Source organism: Myotis daubentonii, chromosome 5 (assembly GCF_963259705.1).
Source record: "Myotis daubentonii chromosome 5, mMyoDau2.1, whole genome shotgun sequence".
Lineage (NCBI taxonomy): Eukaryota > Metazoa > Chordata > Mammalia > Chiroptera > Vespertilionidae > Myotis > Myotis daubentonii.
In genome coordinates this window covers 85,005,110-85,028,467 of record NC_081844.1, presented here as the reverse complement: position 1 = coordinate 85,028,467, position 23,358 = coordinate 85,005,110, and the positions used below count along the sequence as shown (strand labels likewise).

Below are 23,358 nucleotides of genomic sequence, written 5' to 3'. Positions count from 1 at the left end.
GGTTTACACTTAAGCTCATTTATGTCTGATAATGGACTTGAACACATATCAAAGAACCTGCTCAAGTGTACTTATCAGTCCCTCACAGGTATGAGGCTCAGAAGTTCAATATAGGACTTTATTGCTCGCTTGTTTAGAAGCTCAGAAGTACGGTATCAGCAAGTATTTGGATGAGGACTCCAATTACTTATGATCCCAGGTAATCCTATATTGCTACAGGGTTGCCTGGTTATAAACTACAGATTGAAAATACTCTTATGATGGATAATTCACAACCAGGGGATGGAGTTATATGTCTCTATCTCTAAATAAAATATACGAATACCCTTTAACTTCTTTGGGGAATAGGGAGGTTTTGCTCTTTAATTTATATTTAATCTACTGCTTTGAATGGATAACAGTAGATAAAATTTCCAGACAGTATAAAAAGGTACCAGTATACAAGGGTAGACAGAAAAAGATAAGTCTCCCTTTCCATTGACCCACTCCCCAAAAGTAGCCAATGTTGTGAATTTCTTGTATCTCCTTCTATCTAGGGATATGACATGAACATACAAGCGTGTGTGTGTGTGTGTGTGTGTGTGTGTGTGTGTGTGTGTGTGTGGTTTTCCTTTCTTTAAAAACAAATAGTAGCAAGTTATTCACATTGTTTTGAACAGTGCTTGCTTTCCTTAATATATCTTGGAGACTGCTCCCTCAGCACACCAAGTTGTCCCCTGGGTTCTTTTTAGTGGCTACACAGCATTCCACTATGGAGATGTGCAACAGCTTACTCAACCAGATCCTTACTAACAAACATGTAGGTTGCTTCCTATCTTTTGCTTTTGAATGGGACAGAGTCTCAGAGCTGGAATAAGACAGAAGAAATATTAAGTTAGTCCTACCTAGTGCCATCATTCTTTTAAAAAAATACTGATGTCTAAACCACATGCAGAGCCTCTATTTGGAAGTAGCCTTCCTGCTCCAACACACCAGAATATAAAACCTCTCTCTCTTCTAGAGCTAACGACTGGATTCTAAAGTTGATGAGGTTTAGGTGTGGCCCATACACAGCAGCTGAATCCTGGGAAGAGGAGCCTCTTAGCTCAGCCAGAACCCAATTCATCACACTGGGTGGACCAGCCTTAGTATCTAGGCGGCTTCCACTAAACAACAATGCTCTGTAGGGCAAATCTCTTAGGTTAGGGAAGCCTAGTGTGGAATGTAGGTCAAGGTCATCCCTCCCTTCCATGCAGACCTCTAATTCTGCTGGGGCTCTGCTTTAGGACTTACACAGTCCTTGGACAAAAATATTTCCCAAACAGTGAGGTGGTGAAAAGCATGTGCAGCTGGACTGCCTGGCCTGTTGGTGAGTTAATGAACCTTTCCACAGCTCAGTTTCCTCTCTGTAAAAGGAGGAAAGTAGTACCTACCTCAGAGGGTGATTGTGAGGTAAGTGAAATAATGCAAAACTGCTGAACAAAGTGCCTGAACTTAGAAAGGGCTCAAGAAAATGTTAACTCTTGTTAATAAAACAAGCCAAAGCCACGTTTTTTCTTTTGAGAGATGGCTTGGTCCCATATGTTGTAAATTGTGATGGATTGCCATGCTTTCCTTGATTAGACAACTGAACTACACATACTTTTCTCTTCTTTGTCATGGCTGCTAGGTAGCTCAGGGAAGTGAGCTGCTGAAGCACTCTCTTCTCTCAGCCTTTGCTGTTATCTTTTATTCCAATTGTACTCGACTGTGTATGTATTGTGAAAAAGAGTAATGAGCCTCATGTTTTTGTTTGGTTATTAACAATGCTCAGAGAACAGTTGTCACCGGATACCTGGCACATGTAACACATTTGCTTGCACTGTCCCCCAACTGTGCTCTAAACACACACACACCCGTATACAGCTTGTCAGCACACAAAGACTTGAAATAAAAAACAAATGCCTGCTCTTAGTAAAGGCTTGAAAATCTTGAAAACGCTGGCCTAGATTTCACTGGCAGCAGGAGACCAGTGTGTGTGTGATGGTTGCCTGCATAGATTTTGAGATGGATATGCTTCCCAAGCTATAAAGTCATCCTTTAATAAATGCATTGAAATTGGTTCAGCCCTAGGGGGAACTATTATACCTGGATGCCAAGCAATAAAAGGAAGGAAAGGGAAAAATATGAAGAGGAAGTTCAATTCCCAAATCGCAAACCTAATAGCAATTGAAACTGCAGTCAGTCAACCCTAGGACTGTGCCTATGCCAGAAATAAGGCTGGACTTGCAAACATCCTGCTGCTGCCTCTTCTATTTGGAGGGAAGTGTAGTGACAACCAGATGGTCAGCTTTGGAGGGAAAGCTGTTTTGTTTTGTTGTTGTTGTTGTTGTTTTAATGGCAGAAATGAGCAAATGCAGGGAAATCTCCCTAGTCTGAAGAAACACTGCTTACCTGAGATTAGAAGGCTCTGGAATAGGAGAGATTTGCACCTCTGCCAACATACCTGAGGCCTGAAGAATTGGCTCTGAAAGCCTGAAGAAAGGAGGAGTGCTGCAAAACTGCGTTGCCTCCCCCTTCCTTTCATGTGATGGGAGAGAACAGTAGTTGCCTCCCAGCAAAGGAAGGGCTGTGTCAATATTATCTCTGAGTATCAATCAAATCTCAGGATGAAGGCAGCTCACATCCCTGACTGCTAACCATGGCTAGGAATGAGGGACTGGTCCTCAAAATGATGAAAGACTTGCTGGCCAGGGGACTCATACTGGCCTCTGTCCAAATTCCAGTCCTGCTGCCTCCCAGCTCTGTGATCTTGAGGAAGACAATGCATGTAAACCCTCAAGACCAGGGCCTGGCAACAGCAGATGGTCACTAAACCTTTATCCCACTCTTCTTTTTCCCTGAAACCCCCTATTTTCATCCTTTATATTCTGTCCTTTGTTATCACTTATTCCAACTATTTCCTGCTCTCCCCCTTTCTTTCTCTTATACTTTGGCCTGCTTGAGTGTAAGGTACTCAATCACGCTCCCTTTTCTCCCACGGTCTCCTGAGCTCCCAAAACTTGCCCAGCATCTAAACTTGAGTCATACTTGGGAATGAAGGGTTAGAGAGAACATGATGGAACTGTTGCAGTCTCTTTCATCAGCTGTAAATTGGGGGTTATAACAGCACCTCATGCAATACGGTGATTAACTAAGTAAGGACCTGTATAGTGCCTGGCACATCAGTGCCTAATGGATGTTAGCCACCATCATCACCACCACCATCCTCCTAGGTTTCATGGGGATGTGGCATGCCGACAAATACGCAGGGTGCAGCAAAAGTAGGTTTACAGCTGTGAGTAAGCAAAACATACTTTACTTTTGTATTATTATTAATTTATTGCATTATTTTCCATACGAACAACTGTAATCCTATGTTTGTCCCACCCTGCATTTTGCCACCTTTGAGAGCAAAATGTATCCTCAGGAATATGAATCAGGCCCTGGAGGATCAAACAAAGGTGGAATTTTCCAGCCGCTCAATGTGGTGCTGGCAGAGCCTCTGTTCTTATCCACACTCATAGCTTTTGGGCAATGTCACCACCAGCTGGAGGCTTGTGCAGAGCTCATGAGTTGGCTGTCGCTGCCCTGCCCTGTCTGGCAGACCTCCAGAAGATGCCACCACCCAGTGGCCGGTGCCTGAGGAGCCGCCAGAGCGGCGGGGCCAGGAGACACACCGTGTGCGTTCGTGGCTCTCTTTAAGATTCCTCTCCTCTGGTTAATCACATCCCAGGATGCACTCCTTACAACACTGTCATTCAAACTAATGGAGGCCAAGTTCAGGCACGCCAGTGTTTGCCATATGTCCTCTAATGATCTATAATGGGCACTGATAATAAAAGCCTTTTCCCAGAAATTCAGTTTTCAAAGGAATCAACTCTGTCCAGAGCTACATAAGAAGATGACATTTTCTTCATGTTTAAAACTATAAAAAATGTTGCTCTCAAAGGAGCCAGTCAGTTAACGAAGAATAAAATAGGAAAATCTGCAATAACCATTTGGACTCCAAAATGAGACATTTTCAGAGAACGTGTAAGAAACTAGTGGGAACGACAGCAAAAAAAAGAAGCACAGATTTGCCTCCGGGAGTTTAGCGAAGCCACGGAATCCTTCACTAAATCCATGCAAGAAAGCCCCATGGCAGTGGACATCTGTGCTCTGGGCTGTCTCTCCTCTGGGGACCTCCCCTTCTCCAATCTCAGAGTCCATGTGCTCTGCGCGTGCCAGTCAAGGCTGACTACACTCGACAGAGCGGCACATACTCCTGGCCAATGTGGGCCAAGAGGAATTAGGCCTAGACTACTGTTCAAACTTTGGGGGAACAAAAGTTCTCTCCTTTCTCCTAAACTTGGAGTTTTAAGAAAGTTAAGCCCAGCTGGTGGCAACTATCTTGTGATCAAAAGGAAAGTGCTCATCTAAGAGAAGCGAACATAGAGGAAAACTGAGCTGAGAGATGGAAAGAACTGGGGCCCGAGGGCAACATCTGAGCACCTGTGTCCATCCACGCCTGAAGGCAGTGCTCCTGTGCCCCTCAGCACACAGGTGAACTAATAAGTTCCATTTCAGTCTGAGTTCGTTGGGCTGAGTTTTCTGTTACTTGTAACTGAGAAGCCTGATTGTTAAGTTTGCTAAAGCACAACATGGGGTCTCATATATAACAACTACCTGTACACTTAAAAAAATGTTCCTATTAGGGATGTCTATCTTAGTGGTGCCTCCTTTCCAGAAACATGTGAGAAGGGCAGGAATAGCCAGCTCTTATTGGAGACCAGAAAGGCCCTGGACTGAGAGAAAGCAAACATTCCTAACAGAAATGTCCGGCAGTCACTTGAACCTCGCACGGTGCTTAGTGACAATGTGTCAACTATAGTTGAGTGGCTGTGGTGCCGTTTCTATAATTCACTTATAATTTGAGAAAGACAATGGATGTTACTGATCCAAATGAAAATAAATACCAGACTCACTTTATCAGATTTAGCACAGTAACTGAAGGCTAAACATAGCAACTCTAAGGAGTAAAAATAAACAGGAATTTTCTCTAAGGCTATGTTTTCGCTATTTATACTCTGTCCTTATTAAGCTCACTATAAATCTGGCCTGTCCCATTTGTCTCTGAGCTGCTCTATCCATTACAAACTCAGAGGTAATCTCTTAGAGGTACAGCCTGACTCCAAGGTAAACAGCCCTTGCTGAAAGCTGAAGGTGTCAGAATGTGCCGGATGCACTTGTTCTTGGGTTGTAACACAGACAGGAGGAATATAGCTTATTTTCAAACCTCCATTGTTAGTTTTTTACAGAACAAAACTCAAAGCAAAGAGGATAAAGCAGAATGTTGCAAGGCCTTGTGTCACACTTAGAAAGGAAATCAGACCCTTTGTGGAAGAAAATTTGGGCTAAAAAAAATAGAGGAGTTCCAACATATATGCATATGTGCATAACCCATGGACACAAACAACAGTGCGGGGAAAGCCGGGGTGGGATGGGGAGGGGAAAATGGGGGACATCTGTAATATTGTCAACAATAAAAAAATAGAGGAGTTCCAGATGGTGAAGCCTATTTGACTGTGAAGCAAAACTGTGATGAAATCAGAGACCGTTTCAGGCAAGTTAATTACACAAGATAAATCGATAGAAGATGTTCCACTGGGATCCAGCTAGCAAGGCATTTTGGAATGGGAAGACAACATTATTAGGCTTTCCCAGCTTTAGCGCCTAAAGAAGTAAGAATCATATTGACATAAGAAACACAACAATTGTAACATAATAGATGAAACGCATATGTTCAGACAAAGTCAATTACGAGCAGCACGTGTCCTATATGTTCCTGCCTCTGAGTCTTTCCTTATAGTCCCCGTGCCCAGAATACTCCAGGTCCCTTCTGTCTAAATCCAACCCATCTTTCAAGACCCAAGTTCAAATGCCAATTTGATCACAAACTCTTCCTTGACCATTCCAGCTCAAACTCATCTCTCCTGTTGGAGAATTCCAGCAGCACTCTTTCCTATAGCATGTATTATTGTATGATTTATATTTCATATATTAATATGTTTTCTACTTCTGTTATTTCTGATTAAGAAGGACACTATTGCCATCTAACTTATCATTAACATAGTGCACTTACATAGTGAGGACATTAATTCCAGTTGAATGAGGAATACTCAGTTGCAGAAAATTGAACTCAAGTAAGGAAAAAAGAGTACAGTAAGCTACCTCTCTAGTGTTGCTCCCACTGTGTCCTTTCTGCTTCTCTCTGCACACTGGAATGACAGCAACTGGGCTTTCTCCCTGTGGCGGGGAACATAGCTGCTCACCATTCCAGAGGGCAAAACAGAATCTTAACCCAGCTCCAGTTTTAAAAAAAAAATTCCCATGAAAATATTGTGGTTAGTCTGGCTTGGTCATGTCCTCCCCACATTTCCCCACACTAAAACCAGTATTGTGCTATAAAATCTTTATCAGTGAAGATTTTCCCTCTTGTAATTCTACAAATAAATCACCTTTAATTATTTAAGCACCCAGGCTTTATTTTAACCAATGGAAATCTAAGATACAGAACACTTTTTACCTTCAAAAGTAGATATGGCATTTTGGAATGGGAAGACAACATTATTAGGCTTTCCCAGCTTTAGTGCCTAAAGAAGTAAGTAAAAAATTTTACTTTAAATGAATTGCTGTCTTGTGTTGTTACATAATTTGTGACCCAAGGTGCTGTTGGATGTGAAGAGTGGCTTGCTCTTTATCCAGACTCTGTATTATCACAGTTGTCTTTTTTAAAAAGTTCTGCACCATGTCTCATCAGCAATTACAGGTGATGCTTGAACAACACAAGAGTTAGAGGTGCCAACCCCTGTGCAGGCGAAAATCAATGAATAACTTTGACTCCCCCAAACTTTACTACAGCCCCCTGATACCTGTGGGGATTGGTTTCAGGAACCCCTATAGACACCAAAATCTCTTACATAAAATGACATAAAGAGAACAATGCATACAGTCGGCTCTCCGCATCCATGGACTCCCAACCTGAGATCAAAAATACTGTTTTTGATTGTGGTTGGTTGAGTCCACTGATGCAAAACCTGAGACTATGGAGCACTGACCGTACATTTATTGGAGAAAAAAAATCATATAAGTGGACCAGAAGAGTCTAAACCAGTGGTTCTCAACCTCCCTAATGCCACAACCCTTTAATACAGCTCCTTATGTTGTGGTGACCCCAACCATAAAATTATTTTCGTTGCTCCTTCATAACTGTAATTTTGCTACTGTTATGAATCATAATGTAAATATCTGATATGCAGGATATATTTTCATTGTCACAAATTGAACATAATTAAAGCATAGTGATTAATCACAAAAGCAATATGTAATTATATATGTGTTTTCTGATGGTCTTAGGCGACCCCTGTGAAAGGGTCGTTCGACCCCCAAAGGGATCGCGACCCACAGGTTGAGAACCGCTGGTCTAAACCATGTTGTTCAAGGGTCAACTGTATTACCTCTCTGTTGTGTGAATAAACAGAGTGGAGTATTCCAAAATATTGAATGACATAAAATCTAGGAGCCAAGTTTGTTATTGTGTGCAAAATAAGCTATGTCTTGGACATGGCCAATCTTAGAACCTGCTCTCCCCCGAGTTCCTGCTGGAAAGTTCTGAAATTCAGCCCCTTCTGGCAACAGATGATTAAACTGTAGAAGCACCTGCCTCAGGGCCTCTGGTCCAGAGTTTAGCGACCAGCCAAGGATGGGGCCCAGCAGAAAGCTAGCTCAGTCAGTCAGACTCGCCCTCTCAGGAATTAGGGCCGGGAAGCAGAGAATTAAATTCTGTGGAGAGTGAGGCCATGGACTCAGAAGCCAGGAGGGGAAAAGGTGCCTGCACTAAATAGTGGTAAAGAATAAGTCTGGTGGGGAGCACCTAGCAGGGGTGCGGTAGCGGGGGCAGTTGGATGCCGAGAGGGCCAACAACTCACAGGGCTGAATTGTGGTGATGCTCAACTTCATTCTGGGGCTGGCCTTCTTCCGAGAGACCCCACCTCCCCATAGCTCCAGCTCTTTCCAGCCTCTCCTGGATTCCTGGCCTGTGGTCCTGCCCCCACTCTCTCCATCCCAAGGTAGCCTCAGTGTGTCCAACCAGGCTAGGAACCAGAAGGTGTGGGCTCTTCCCGTTCAGAGTACTCAGAGCTACTCTGATGCTCACTGCCAGGTGTGTAACTAGGGTTATTCTAGACTCGTTGGGGGAGGGGTTGGGTTACGCTGTAACTGGGATCTGACTAAATCCCCTTCTCAGCCTGTGAGGATCAGCACTTCAGTACAAACCTTCAAGGACATTCCCATCCCCAGTTATTGTTAAAATAACAATTTGACAATATTTATGGCAGGTAACTTTTATTGAGCATTTATTATGTGCTAGAAACCATGCTAAATTCTTTATGGGAACTACTTCATTATATCCACACAACCACCCCATAAAGTACCTACTAAACAGATGAGGCTTACAGAGATCAAGTAACTTCATGGCAACAAAGCTAATAAGCAGTGAAAGTTGAGCTATGCACTCAAATAAGTCTGCCCCAGAACCTACACTCTTCACACTGTGACAGACCGAATAATGAAAACCTGATTTTTATCAAAGACTTTATGAGGTGACATGGGAGAGGATTTGTATCACATACCACATGGGATAAACTCCATAAAAGTTCCTTTTATAGAGCTTTGTTTCCCAAAGTTCCTCCCCAACTGACAACCCCCTCATCTCTACACCCTGCCTCCAAATATCTCAACCTATATGCCCCACTTGGGCATATAGCATGACCCTCAGGAGTCCTGATTCTACCCCAAGCTTGGCACAGCACCACACAGCCTCAGCACCACACGGAGCCAAGGCAGCCCTCCGTGATGCGCAAGAAAGCAACCTTGCAAAGATCCGGGCCCTTTCCGAGAAAGGGAATATCTCTATATAGTGGCAAAACACAGATCAGCTCACTTGAGCAGAGATGGCATTTTCTTTCTCTTCTTTTCTACAAATTTTTGTTTTTCTAGATGAATCTGAAATAAAGCTAAGCTTGTGGCGCACACAAACAGGGTTCTGTCTAAAACCACATTGCCTTCCTATTTTGGAGGCCCGACACACTGATTACATAATCATACTCAAAAGGGTCTTAGGTTTCAGCTAAACCTTTTGTACATAGAGACCTAATTCTTCCTGAGGTGTGCCATGCTCAGTGGGTTACACAGTGAATTTGTTTCCGAGGCACACCAAAATTAAAGAGTAAGACTGGAAGATGACTCTGTCAATAGGAGCACCGAGGATATGGCTAACAGAGCTCCCCATGGCCCAATTCAGAGCAAGCAGTATTCAAAAGGTCAACTCAACTCAGGTTCTTTTTGTTGTTGTTGTTAATCTTCACCGGAAGATATTTTTTTTTCATTGATTTTTAGAGAGAGTGGAAAGGAGGGGGAAAGCAAGAGAGAGAGACATCAATGCAAGAGACACACCGACTGGTTGCCTCCCCCACCCGCCCTGACCAGAGCCTGCAAGGAGGGTATGTGCCCTTGACCAGAATCAAAGCCAGGACCCTTCAGTCTTCAGGGCCCACAGTCCAATCACTGAGCCAAACTGGCTAGGGCTCAACTCAGGTTCTAGTAAGCCTCCCTTTATACCAACACTGGAACAGGTTACTGAATTGTACCTTGGAAAGAATAAACTCCTGAGTTGACATTTCTGGAAGTAAAAGAAGAGCCTGGAAAAAGCAGCCATGTATGCAAAGAAAATTACAGCAGAAAGAGTAATGATGAAGCAGGGTGCCTGCTTGTAGGCACAGGACCTCATTGACTTGTGCTGAAATTAAAGGCAGAACTTAATAGCTGGCTTGTGAGGAAGAGGGACTTCGATTTATGATTTAGAATTTCCTTATAGATTGAGAATCAGAAAAAGAGCCCTCACCCTACACAGAAATTTGGGTGTTGCATGAAAACTTACCAGCAAAACTTTTCTTGACCCATGGCAAGGCATAGTCCCTTCTCACTTACTTTTTTCTGGCTACTCTGATTCAGAGTTTAAAGAACTAACTCTCAAGAACTTTCCTTTTCCATATAAGGCCAGAAAACCATCCTTCAAGGTATGAATTAAATTTCAATTTAACAGGATATTTGGTGTAGGGATTGTATAAAAAAATGTTACAGATTTTTGCCTCAAGTATTGTTTGGGAGGGAAAAAAAGTACTTCCCCAATGGAGAACTGTCCGAATGAGAAATTCTGGTGGCGGTAGTTGGGGGTGGGGGGTGGGTGGCAGAGACTTCAACCAATTAACTGCCACCCATCCAAAACAGAAACCATCCCCATTTATTCCATATGCACTGGAATATTTAAGAAGTTAAGTCACCATAATTTTCTTTACAAACCCAGAGATGTCACTAACAAGTCTGATTTTAAAATTGGGCAACCAGAGTTAATATGTGAGGTTTGCGGCTATAGACGCCCGTGGTGTGTGGGGAAGGTCCACCACTTGCGTCTATGGACACTTATGGCATGCAAAGGGTCAAAAAAGCAACATATTCAAATGATCAAATTCCACATTTTCCTTCCTTTCAATCTTTTTTCTCTCTCCATCTTTCTTAGGGTCCAATTTTTAATTTATTTTTTTTGCATCTGAAATGTTAGATCCAGAGAGACCTCTGCGGAAAAAAACAAGCAGACAAGCACTTGGGACACTGCACCATCTTCTCTTTTATAAGCCCAATGCTTGACAGCTGCAGAGTCGGAGACATAGGAAGGCTTCTGGCTAACAGGATAAAAAGAGTTGGGTCAAAAAACTAGAACTCCCCCTTCCTCTCTCTCCGTCAGCTGGACCAAAGCAGGCAAGGAACGTACAAACTTCAGTGTAGATTTAGAAGATGAAGTAGGGAGATTACTGGAAACCCTGCCCACACAATGTAAACAGAAAAGACAAAATAGATTCAACCATAAATAATCTTGAGTGAATGACCAAGCCACTCACTTACTACTGAAAATCTGTCTCGTATTAACAGCAATGCTGTTACATATGCAGATCTGACTTCCCCCCTGCTGGGCTGTAAGAGATCTGAGGGAAGACTATTTCTTAACAGAATCCTTCTTAACAGAAGGATTTAGTAAGTGTTTGCTATTGAACAGGAAGGGACTATCTGTCAGATGTAGCCAATTTTGAATGCTGACATTCGTGAGGGCTCCTGGGTACAGCAGCAAATAATTGAATAACTGGTGGTGCCATATTCCACGGGGGCACATAAGATGAAGATAAGTCTGCGTTCCTTTGAGATTTAAGAAAGGGTAGAACATCGTGCAAGAGCAGTTGGTGGGTATTCTTCTGCAAAAAATTACTTAATTGCAGTTGTCCCTTGGACAGTGCTGCGTCTGACTGCTGTCTGGGGTGACCCCATGGCCATGTTGGTCACTAACGTGTGGATCTTGTCTCTACCAGGTTAGCATGTCCAGGACTCTCATGACTCAATTCTTGACTCTTGATCCCCTGCCAGTTTATTTTCACGGAGACAATTGCACATTGTAAGTGCTGCCATGGGATGACTAAGGGCATATTTCCTCTAATTCCACTTTCACACAAAGGATCAACAGAAGAAAGGGAAAGAGGATGCACTATGTGTGTAAAGGGTGGGGGCTCTTTCTCCCCCAGAAGGAACGGGGAGTTATACGGCGCTCCTACCACGAGGTCCGTACAGCGAGGCTGGCATAAGGGAGTTGAGGAAGAATATGGGCTTCTTCTGAAACAGAGTCAAAGTCAACACATTTATTTGAAGAAACCTCTCTTGTGCTTCAGGTTGGACTTTTCCAACTTTCAAGCAGTCTTCTTCCGGTCAAAGGGCTGATGTTAATGGGCTGTCATCGTCCTTGCCTTAGATGTCTGAGAGGACACAATGAGGGCCTTGCCAATCTTTCTCCCATTCCATCCCGGGTGCTATCCTAAATTCTCATCTGAAAGTTTCACCTGCTAAATCTTCTAAGGTTTTGAGTGCAGTGGTGAACACAATGAAACTGAACAGGATTTTTCAACTTGCTTAAAACCCAAGATGATTCTCTGCTTTAGTCACTAAAAAACAAACAAACAAACAAACAAAATACTTCTTTTAACTGTGTCTAATCACAAACAGTATTCCTTCTATTCTTAAAAAAGAAGCTGAAAAGGATTATGAAATCACTAAATTGTCCCGTTTTTCATTAGCAGGAAGCAGGTGATCATATTGCCTAGAAGGCAGGGGATAGTGACGAATAGAGGTGATTTCAGCAGTGCATCTGGGGTTACCAGGGCAACTGCTAATTATTATTGAGTAACTCTAATGTATTTTCACCAAGGTCAGGAGTTAAGGTTTTTTCATTATATATTCTCCTTTAAAATGTGGCTTTCACAGGAAATTGGGTGGGTAGAAGATGGAAGATGACAGATGGAGATCAGGTGAAAGAACTATATATAGCTCAAGAAAAACTGAACTACTTAAATTTCACGATGTCAGCTGAGGGGCTAGGGGAAGAGTTCACAAGTAGCTAGCTGCTCAATGTAAAATATGACTTTCTGGTTTCCTAAGTTAGGGCTTCCCAAATTAATAAGGAATCTGACATCAGTCCAGATGTAGGGGGTCTAACAGGATCCACTCTACTTAGCTCCCTAGACAAATTTCCTCTGCTGTCCCCAGAGTTACTGATTACTAAACCGAACTGGAGCCTTGGACAGGCCAGCCTGATGTGGAGGAGTCAAGTGGCCATTAAATAATTTAAACAGACAATGTTATTATTATACACCAAAAACAACACCTTCTTGGTACAGGCCCTATTCTTCAATCAAACAGCATCTTCTTACTCAGATCCCTAGCTATTGAGACTATAACAAAGTTTAAAGGTTAAAGAAAATTCCTCTGCTCCCTTTGGCAGCACATATACTCAAAACTGGAATGTTACAGCATGGCCCCTGCACAAGGATGCCACGCAAATTCATGAAGTGTTCCTACTTTTAAAACCAAGCCATCATGATGTATGCTTTAAACATATAGAGTGATGTAGGTCAACTGTTGTTCAATAAAACTAGAAAAAATAAAAGCACATGTATTAATAAATTCCTTCTCACAAAGATGCACCCCAAACTTTTAGAAGGCAATAAAACAAATGGTGATTTCAAAACTGGGGAAATCTATGTTTACTTGAGTTAAGGAACAATCAGTGCATGCACATGTGAAAAAATTCCAACACTACAAAAGAGTATTGTTGAAAGAAAAAGCCAGTGTCCCTTCCACCACAGGCTACTTGTCCCATCCGACTTCATCAGAGACAGCAACAGATTCATTCCCCTGCATCTTTCCAGAAATATTACATACGTGTACACACATCTGTGTATATGCCCCTGGATTCTTATAGAAGTAGGACCATGCAATGCTCACTCATGGTTTTCAAATCTAGCTGTGTATCTAAATCACCTCAGAAGTTTAAGAAACAAACCCAGCCCTAGCCAGTTTGGCTCAGTGTATAGAGTGTTGGTCTGTGGACTCAAGGGTCCCAGGTTCGATTCCGGTCAAGGGCACATGCCTGGGTTGCAGGCTCTGTCCCCAGTAGGGGGCACGCAGGAGGCAGCCAATCAATGATTCCCTCTCATCATTGATGTTTCTATCTCTCTCTTCCTCTCCCTTCCTCTCTGAAATAAAAAATATATTTAAAAAAAGAAAAGAAAAAAAAACATATCCAAAGTCAGATCTTGTCCCAGATCAATGAACTCTGAGGCTCCGGGGAAGGGGCCTAGGTGCTGGTATTTTTTATTTGAGGCTCCCCAGGTAATGCTAATGTGCAGTGTGCACTGAGAACCACAGTGGCACAATCTCCTGAACCTTGCTTTTGCCCTTAATGCACCTGTGAAGACTGCTCCATACCAGCGCATACAGACTTACCTCATTCCTCTGCTGTCCTGGATAGTGTTCCTCTCTACAATTTATTGAGGCAGTGCTTTATGATGGCGATCCCTTCTGGTCCCACTCCTTGGCTTTTATAAATGGCATGCAATATAAATCTATGCTGGATGGCAGCCACTCTCCATCCTATCCTCTTCTCAGGGAGTAACCAGCATGGAATCCATCAACAGAGTTTCCTGCACTCTCTGGATTCCTGTTGGGTTCACCAAGGGGGAGCTCTGGCAGGAGATTAGCAGGAGGAAGAAGAGGGACAGGGTATTTATTCCCTATCTCCCTTTCTTTTCTTTTTTATTAAAAAAAAATATATTTTATTGATTTCTTACAGAGAGGAAAGGAGAGGGATAGAGAGTTAGAAACATTGATGAGAGAAGTATTGATCAGCTGCCTCCTGCACACTCCCTACTGGGTATGTGCCCGCAACCAAGGTACATGCCCTTGACCAGAATCGAACCTGGGACCCTTCAGTCCGCAGGCCAACGCTCTATCCACTGAGGCAAACAGGTTAGGGCCCCTGTCTCCCTTTCTGATAGATTGCTTCCACCTAGCTGAGTCCCTTGACCGAAGGTCCTTTTGAGGTGCCAACTCTATAGAACTCTCTCCTCTTCTGAGTTCTGATAAACACTTTCTACTCAAGCCCTTCAGCCTAAGGATGGTAATTAGTTGTGTGCTACTACTCCTGGTTTACTGTGATTCTCCTGCCTCCACTCCTTTGTAATAAACCCTTCTTGAATTATGCTATTTTCAATGTGCTGAAGTTTCTTCTTAGGATTCTAACTGCATCCCGGATAGACATCTTTGCTTTTATTTCTTTGTAGAAAATATCATCTCGGTTCCCTCTGAAGACATGGCTTCTTCACATAAGGCAATGAGGTGGTCCTTACAGCCATAATTTTATCCCTTTTCTGAGCATTTTGACAACAGCCAGGGAACAGTGCCATCACCTCTTCAATTTGTAAGGAGTAATGGAAGGGACACTATCTTGGGGAGAACCCCACTGCTTGCTTGAGAAGAAAGTTGCCAGGCACTGGAAGAGAACCTGACAGAGCAAATGCAGGGAATGACTAAGATCAGAATTTCAGAATAATTCTTTTCAGAACTGTTTTTCTTTTGCCACAATGACAGTCAAATTCACAGAGTCATAGGCTGCAAAGGAATTCCTGAGGCTCAATTATCCCCCAGTGGAAACTCAGGATTGCAATTAGGTTCTAGCCTAATTAGTTTGGGTCCAGTTGGCTCCACCCAATGGAGAAACAATAGGGCAGATGGCTTAACAAAGCTCCCCCGAGAAAACACTATGCCTGCTGACTTGGGGCAAATAGCTTGAACCCTGATTCCTAAGAGGAGCACTTCTACTGATTTCAGTGTATTTTTTATTGGTAGTTAATTTAAGGTGAGGTGTTTTAATTTGTTTTAAAGTGATTGTCTCAATAATTTTAATCGGGGTTGGTTTGTTTCACACCAGTATCAAACAAACAAAAGCAAACGCTGAGCATCTATCTACTGCCACCACTGAGAGAAATCAACCCCAGGGGACTGTTCATTGGTAAGGGGGCAGCCTAGGAGCAAATACTGATAAGGAAATAAAAAATAATAGTAGCAACCAATTTTTATTAACCACTTACTATGAACCAGGCCATTTAATAAGTGGTATGCAAGCATCATTCCATCTGACCCTCACAGCAACCTTGAAGGTGGGTCTTATTATTACTATTTTTTTTTTTACTACTATTATCATTGCACAGAATAGGTTTAGTTCAGAGAGGGCAAGTCACTTGCCCAAGTTGACACAGTTGGGCAATAGGCTTACTATGGGCTTCGTGGGTTTTTCCTACACCAGATCCCACAGCTTTCTGTGCATGACTGACCCCATGGTGTCCTTCAGTTAGCTATTTGTGGCAGTAAATTTATAAATAAACTAAATATCCATTCTCCTGAAGGATCTCTGCCATATTAATGCCAAACATTTTGAGAAACACATTTTTCCCCTCAAAAGTAGAGTGTTGATATAGAATAGCATTTCCTTAACTGTGGAAATATGCGTAACACATGCCCTTAGGGAGGTTCATAATGGACATATTGAAGGCTCAGAAGTCCTCTTAGTCAGGAATCTGCTGAACTTTATCCAAGTCAGTTCTTGCCCTTCCACCCATCCCCACTCCCTGCACAGAATGGGGAATGCTGACTCAGAAGTCTCATCTCCTGAACATGCTGATGTGGGCCCACCCCTTTCCGTATCACATACCCCAAAAGCTGTTTTCCTCCCAATGCAAAGCTCTTGATTTTCTCATGTTAAACACATAGTAGGTGCTCATTTTAAAAAATCTGCTGGCTTGACTCCCAAAGAGAGAACCAAGATGGCGGCATAAGGTATAAACCTGTGCGTGCTGCCCACCACAACAACATCGAAACTACAACTATAAGACAAAACAGTTATCATCCAGAACCATGGGAAAGCTGGCCAAGTGGAAGTTCTACAACTAGAAGGAAAGAAAGAAGCGCATCAAGACTGGGTAGGAGGTGCAGAGGCACCAAGAACAGAAGTACAAAGGCACGCGAGGCAGGCTGCACCTGGATGCGCGGTTTTTTTCAATTGGAAGGAGATAAAAGCTCTCGAATGCACTGAGCTCGTTTAAGTCGAGATTCTGGGGTCCCAGACTCCTACGGGGAGAAACTGGACTGTCTTGCAGCAGTTTGGAAAGTGAGGGTGGATTTCTCGCAGAGCTGCTTGTAGGGATCATTGTTGCTGTGGGGGCGTGGGACTGCAGAGATGCGGAGTGCGGAGATGTGAGGAGTCACGGAGTCGCAGAGACACTGACGACAGCCATTACTGTTTGCTCCACCCTGGTGATTCTCTGAGACCCTGCCCCACTCAAATTACATCCCCTCCCAAGCTGTGCTCAGCAGCGCAAAGGAATCACCTCGGCTTCTGCAGCCTAATCTAACTGCAGCTGGGTCAGGGAGCTCCAAAACTTCCAAATCCCAAAGAAAGAGGAGAAATCTGCTGATATCGCTGTAGCTCCTGCTGGGTGGACTCACACAGAGGTTGACTTGGAGATCCAGGAGCTAGGGTACCCCTGGTCAGATACCAGATTTCAACTCCTCACATCCATAAGGGACACACTCAAGAGGCAGACTCAGTGAGCACCAAAGCCCCACTGAAGCAAGTCCTGCCCCATAAGGGTGTCTCCAGCACAGCAGTTCTTCTTATAGATACAGTGGGTCCTCGCAGTCAGCCAAAAATGCGAAGACAAAGAAACATGTCACAAATGAAAGAAATGGAGGAAGCAAACGAATGGAGGACATAGAGTTCAGAACCACAGCTATAAGGCTACTCAAGAATCTTCTACAAACCTCCGAGGAACTTAGTGAGACCTTCAAGGATCTTAATGAGAATGCCAAAAAAATGGAAAAGGACCAGTGAGAAATTAAACATACACTGACTGAAATAAAGAATAATATACAGAGATCCAACAGCAGACGAGAGGACCTCAAGAATCAAGTCAAAGATTTGAAATATGAAGAAGCAAAAAACACCCATCCGAAAAAGCAAAACAAAAAAAGAACCCAAAACTATGAAGATAGTGTAAGGAGCCTTGGGGACAACTTCAAACGTACCAACATCCGAATTATCGGGGTGCCAGAAGAAGAGAGAACACAAGATACTGAAAGCCTATTAGAAGAAATCATGTCAGAAAACTTCCCCTACCTGGTGAAAGAAATAGACTTACAAGTCCAGGTAGCGAAGAGAACCCCATACAAGAGGAATCCAAAGAGGACCACACCAAGACACATCATAATTAAAATGCCAAGGGCTAAAGACAAAGAGAGAATATTAAAAGCAGCAAGAGAAAAACAGTCAGTTACCCACAAGGGAGTAGCCATATGACTGTCAGCTGATTTCTCAATAGAAACCATGCAGGCCAGAAGGGAGTGGCAAGAAATATTCAAAGTGATGAATAGCAAGAACCTATAACCAAGATTACTCTATCCAGCAAAGAATTGAAGGTCAGATAAAGAGCTTCACAGATAAGAAAAAGCTAAAGGAGTCCATCACCACCAAACCAGGATTATATGAAATGCTGAAGGATATTCTTTAAGAAGAGGAAGAAGAAGAAAAAGGTAAAGATAAAATATATGAACAACAAAGTGACAACAAATAAATACCTATCAATAAGTGAACCTAAAAATTAAGTCAGAATAAACTGGTGAATATAATAGAAACAGGGGCATAGAAAGGGAGTGAACTGACAATTCTTGGAGGGAGGGGGTGTGGGGGTGTGTGGGAAGAGATTGGACAAAAATCTTACACCTATGGATGAGGACAGTGGCAGGGGGTAAGGGCATGGGGTGGGGTGGGAACCAGGTGGAGGGGAGCTATGGGGGAAAAAAAGAGGAACATCTGTAATAATCTGAACAATAAAGATTTATTAATTAAAAAAACACACTCCCGAAATAGTTTTGAGAATAAAAAAAAAAAAATCTGCTGGCTTGCTTAACTGACGCACCAACCCTCTCTTATTTGTAACCCCAAGGCATGCATTTGCAAAGTAGCTGGTTGGTTTCCTTGGGGAGCTGCAAAGTACAGCACTGGTGAGCTAACTGGGTTCCCTTGAAAAGCAAACCCATCAGTCCTCAGCCCAATAAGTTGTGACAAATCTCAAAGGCTAAGGGCAGGTTGTTCTTGAGCCACACTACCATCATCACTGCAGGCACAATCAGAGTGCCAGGGGCTTTACAATGAGACAAATCCTGACTTTGTTCTTGTAGAAGTCAAGCACCCTAATGCACTAGGACAGTGGTTCTCAACCTTCTGGCCCTTTAAATACAGTTCCTCATGTTGTGACCCAACCATAAAATTATTTTTGTTGCTACTTCATAACTGTAATGTTGCTACTGTTATGAATCGTAATGTAAATATCTGATATGCAGGATGGTCTTAGGCAACCCCTGTGAAAGGGTCGTTCGACCGCCAAAGGGGTCGCAACCCACAGGTTGAGAACTGCTGCACTTTGGACCATAGACTTTAACACGTGTCAGAATCAGGGCTTGTTAAAACAGTGCTGGCTGGGCTCCTCCTCCAGAGCAGCAGTTGAACTGTAAGTCTGGAGTGGAGCCTGAGAATGTGTATACCTAGCAGGCTCCCAGGTGATGCCATCGACTCTGGTCCCAGGAGCACACACCCTGAGAAGCACTGCACTGGGCTGAGACCCTGCCCAGCGAGACCAATGAAGCTGGCAGTAGATCCTGCTTCGTTTTTTAGATTCTTAATGCAGAGGAGGGGTTAAAAGTAAGATCCCAAGGCTGTTTCTAACTAGAAATGTGTTCTCAGCTGAGTAAGCATCTGCTTTCCAGACTGACTAAAAAGGTTTAAAAGGCAGTACTTTAACTCTAATAAGATTTTCAGTTACCCAATTTGGGATCTGAATTACCAGTAAGATTCCCCCTATTTATATACAGAGAGAGAGAAACAACTTCAAATCTAACCCTAAGCAAGAAAAAAAGCATTTAGAGTTCCCTCCAAGTCCCCTTGCAGGCATAATGGTGCTGAAAGCCACACACAATCTTAAGCCTCTTTCTTTCCCCAAAGACTCAATTAAAAATTCAAGATTTAAAATGCCTAACACCTACCTATACACATACAATGCAGTGCCATGTGGCATTTGGGAGCAGCTAAATTCAGAATGAAATGTATTCATTTGTTTAATTCAACTCCAAGGCTTTTAGCATCTAGTGTGTGTGCCATGGCAAATTTTGGGAATTGTAGAATATTAGCAAGATTAATTAATTTGAAAAAACATACAGCCTCTTTATGTGATTTTAGCTTGTAAAGGGGGAAAGAACATAATGCATGTGAAGAAAAACATTCTTCCATTTGTGATTTCGCTGTGCTGGAAAACAGGGATGTGGCTAAGCCCCGGAACTGTGTCCCATCCCGCCTCCTCCCACACCCCCTCTGCTGACAGGCTGTACAGATCCAGGCGCCACTGGCAGCCCTGGTGCTTGGGAACAAAATCCTGCTGGGTTATAAAGTGTGTGGGCTGCCTCAAGCAATTTCTATGTGAAAAAGAACCACTAGTGACCGAACACATTTACCCAATAAAAATTGGATGGGTCACCAGGCAGGAATCCCCACCCTCAACCAAGGAGAGCCAGCTGGACTCCTGACTGGAGAGGGAGATCTTGGCTGGGGAACCGGAAAAGCTGACAGGAAGCCACTCAGGAAACAAGAATACGGCTCACATCAGTGGCCACCTCTGAAAAAATGGCAAGGGAACATGCCCTGGTACTTGGAGATGCTATGTGGTGGTGGTGGCCCCAGGAACCTTAGGTGTCAAAGGGGTGTGTGGGGGTTTGTCCACGAAAGGACAGTGAATGAGCAGCTGGAACCACCACGGGGCTGAGGAGGAACAAGAAAAGGCCACTGACTCCTTGTGAAAATGATTATGCTCTCAAGTTATTTCCCAAGGTGGGGAATGCCACCAAGTTTTCTGGGAAAAGTGGGAAGAAATCTTTTCTACTTGGAGGTCGGTGAGAAACAGAATCCTCAACTCAACAGGAAAGATCCTCCTCCACAGAACACTGATTCAAACAAAGAGGGAAGCTTCCTCTTTCAAATCCGGGCAATCCAAAGATGACAAAGAAAGATCACTGTAGTAAGATTAGAGCTGCCTGCTTGGATGAAACTGTTTTGGCATAAAGTGGCACTTAGATGGTAAAATTAGTTTAAAAACATGCCATGAATTATCACTTGTCTAATGCATATTATTTATTTCGTGTTTCATTTGGCCTCAATAAATAACAGCTATGCATAACGCTCATCAAGTATCCATGGGATCTGGAGGTTTCCAAAGTTTTCAGGAATAGGTGTGCCTACCCAACCCGGTCTTTGTTTAAGGTGGGGCAGCACCTGCCTCTATAGAAGTTCCTTCTTTTCACTGATAACTCAAGGGCTGGACTGACCTCTCTGGTCTCAGATTCAAGGTGGGAAGTAGTGGGGACAGGTGAGGACATCTGTCTACGCACAAAAAACACATATCAGGGCTGAGGGAGTAGAAAGAGAGAAAGGGCACTGTGTGGAGGCCCTCCTAAATAATATTGACTGACATTCATGGTGACAAACATGTAAATGAGATAAAGAATGATCTCATTTAACTGTCACACCTTTTTGAGGAGGGTATGATTAGCCTATTTTACAGATGAGGAAACTGAGCCACAAAGAACTAAAGTAACTTGCTTCCTTCCCCTACAAATCCATACCTCCTTTACTCTACATTAGTTTTCCATAAAGAATGAAACATCTGATATATTGGATAGAGATTTACCTCTAGAATATGATATCAATGAGAAAAGAAACCCTATTTTTAAAAAAATCACTGTATCTTTAGCACTCAGACTAATGTCTGGCACACAGTAGGGGTTCAAATTATATTTGTTAAGTGAATAAAGACTGAATTTCAAGTAAAACGTAAGTAAAATTTTAGAGGTATCTCTGAAGGCAAGTTTTCCCCAGGTTCCATCTGAAAGCAGTTGCATCAAAAGCAGGAGGAGCCAACAGTGCCTCAGAGAAACAAGTCGGCCTGGAAGCAGGCCTTGTTTATCCTCTGAATTCCAAGGGCTGTGCTCTCGCCTCTCACTGGCCACTAAGATGGGAGAGGACGGTTGACTCTGACAGAATTTGAAGGTGCCTGACATGCACACATCTTTTAGGTCACCAGAAATAACTTGGAAATGCATATATGTGTGTGCTAAGTGGAAAAGAGGAGAAAAATTCATTTCATTTATGGGGCTACTGGGTAGTGAGTTATTTTTTAGTAGGGACCACTTAGAAGGGAGAACTTCCACTTGATCCCCCCACCCCCATTACTGTAATGATTCCTCTATCTTCTAATCTTCTTTCCATCTTAACAAGCCCCTCCATCTCTACCCCAGTGATCTAAAGCAGCGGTTGCCAACCGGTGGTCCACACACCACGGTTGGTCCATGAAGTCCCAAAGGTTGGTGACTGCTGGTCTAAAGCATTCACCTAATCATTTTAAATTTGGAGGAATGACTGCAGTATCTTAGGCAGTGGGATGGGCCCTGACTTTTATTTCCTTCTTAAAAATCACTGTCTTCCAGAAGGTAGTGGTACAATGCCAACTCTATTATTCATTGTGAGAGGAGAGAGTGACTTTTCCTTCTGCAGTCCATTGAACAAGCTCTGTTCTTAGACAGGTCAACCCCATTCTTCCACAGGGAGTGAGGAGATGGGCACGCTCAGGGCCAGGGGCTGGCACTGGCTAGTCGATGTTAGTGCCAAGATTACCTAGCGTTTCCTGCTTTCCATGTCAGTGTTTGAACTATCTTTCTCATTGCTTCAACCATTACCTATAAGTTTTGTTTTGTTTCTTAACTCCTTAGAATCTTCATGTATGAGTCATTTTCTTTCAAAGAAGATCCTAAAAATTGCCTTCATACTGCCACTACTCTACAGTAAGACCCTCCCATCCTTTTCTAACTTACCCAGGCAGCCCAGCCCCATTCCAAGGTAGTTAGTTGCCCTTGACTCCAAGGTCACAAACTCATAGGGCTTGTGTCAGTTAATTATTGTTGAATTAAATTGGCTCAAATTCAGTGATCTAACACAGCCACAGGGTATTATTTCCCATGAATCTGTGGGTTGATTGGGCAGCTTTTCTTTTGGTCCTTCCAGGACTCACTAATGTGGCTGCTTTCAACTGACTGTTGGCATGTGTGTTGGCTAGGCTGGGGCAGCTGGGCTTTTCTCTTAGAGGACAGAACTGTTTTACATGGCAGCTGGCTACCAAAAGGATGAGAAGGGAATCTACAAAGCCTTGTGGCCTAGGCATGAAAGTCGCATGATGTTACTTCTACCATAATCTATTGGCCAAATAAGTCTGTGGGTAAAGGCCAGCCTAGATTCAAAGACTCTTCCTCCTAATGGGAGGGGCTACTAAGATTCTTTGGTCATATTTACTCTATCCCAGGCCAGCAAGCAGAAGATATAAAAGGCCAACTGTGAGAAGATAGGGACCGAAGAGCATCATCTGTTACCAGTAACATATGGGTTCAGGATGGCCAAATTTTATAATTTTTGAAAAGGAGCTAGAAATCTAGATTTTTAAAAAATATATAAATAGACTTTATTTTTTTGAGCAGTATTAAGTTTACAGAAAAACTGCTCAAAATAACAGTTTCCATTTTCCTCTACCCACTGCCTAAATTTCCCTTATTATTAACATCTTTCATTAGTGTGGTATATTTGTTAAAATCAATGAACCAACATTGATACATTATTATTCATTAAAGTTCAATTTACAACATGGGGATTTTCTCCTTGGGTTCTACAGGTTTTATGAGTTTTGGTAAATGCATAATGTTTTGTATCTACTATCCAGAATCGTTTTACTGACTCTA

The 23,358-nt window shown here is 43.0% G+C and overlaps 1 protein-coding gene and 1 pseudogene across 7 annotated transcripts in view; one reads left to right on the top strand and one right to left on the bottom strand.

The window, feature by feature from the left end:
* The window catches only part of ARHGAP26 (Rho GTPase activating protein 26), a 426,945-nt gene that overhangs the window by 57,783 nt on the left and 345,804 nt on the right, over positions 1 to 23,358 (bottom strand). For 2 of the 7 annotated variants that reach the window (XR_009453085.1, XM_059698750.1), the window contains exon 21: positions 790 to 847. The exons of 4 other annotated variants lie outside the window; for them this stretch is intronic. Coding sequence is in view for 2 of the 3 variants with exons in the window: in XM_059698750.1 (XP_059554733.1) it covers positions 790 to 847 (58 nt within the window). In the remaining variant the exon portion in view is untranslated. Of the gene's footprint in view, positions 1 to 789; positions 848 to 12,058; positions 12,081 to 23,358 lie in introns of those variants that run through there. One more of the 7 variants, XM_059698752.1, reaches the window with a different exon arrangement.
* On the top strand, positions 12,901 to 12,998 carry LOC132236270 (U6 spliceosomal RNA; annotated as a pseudogene).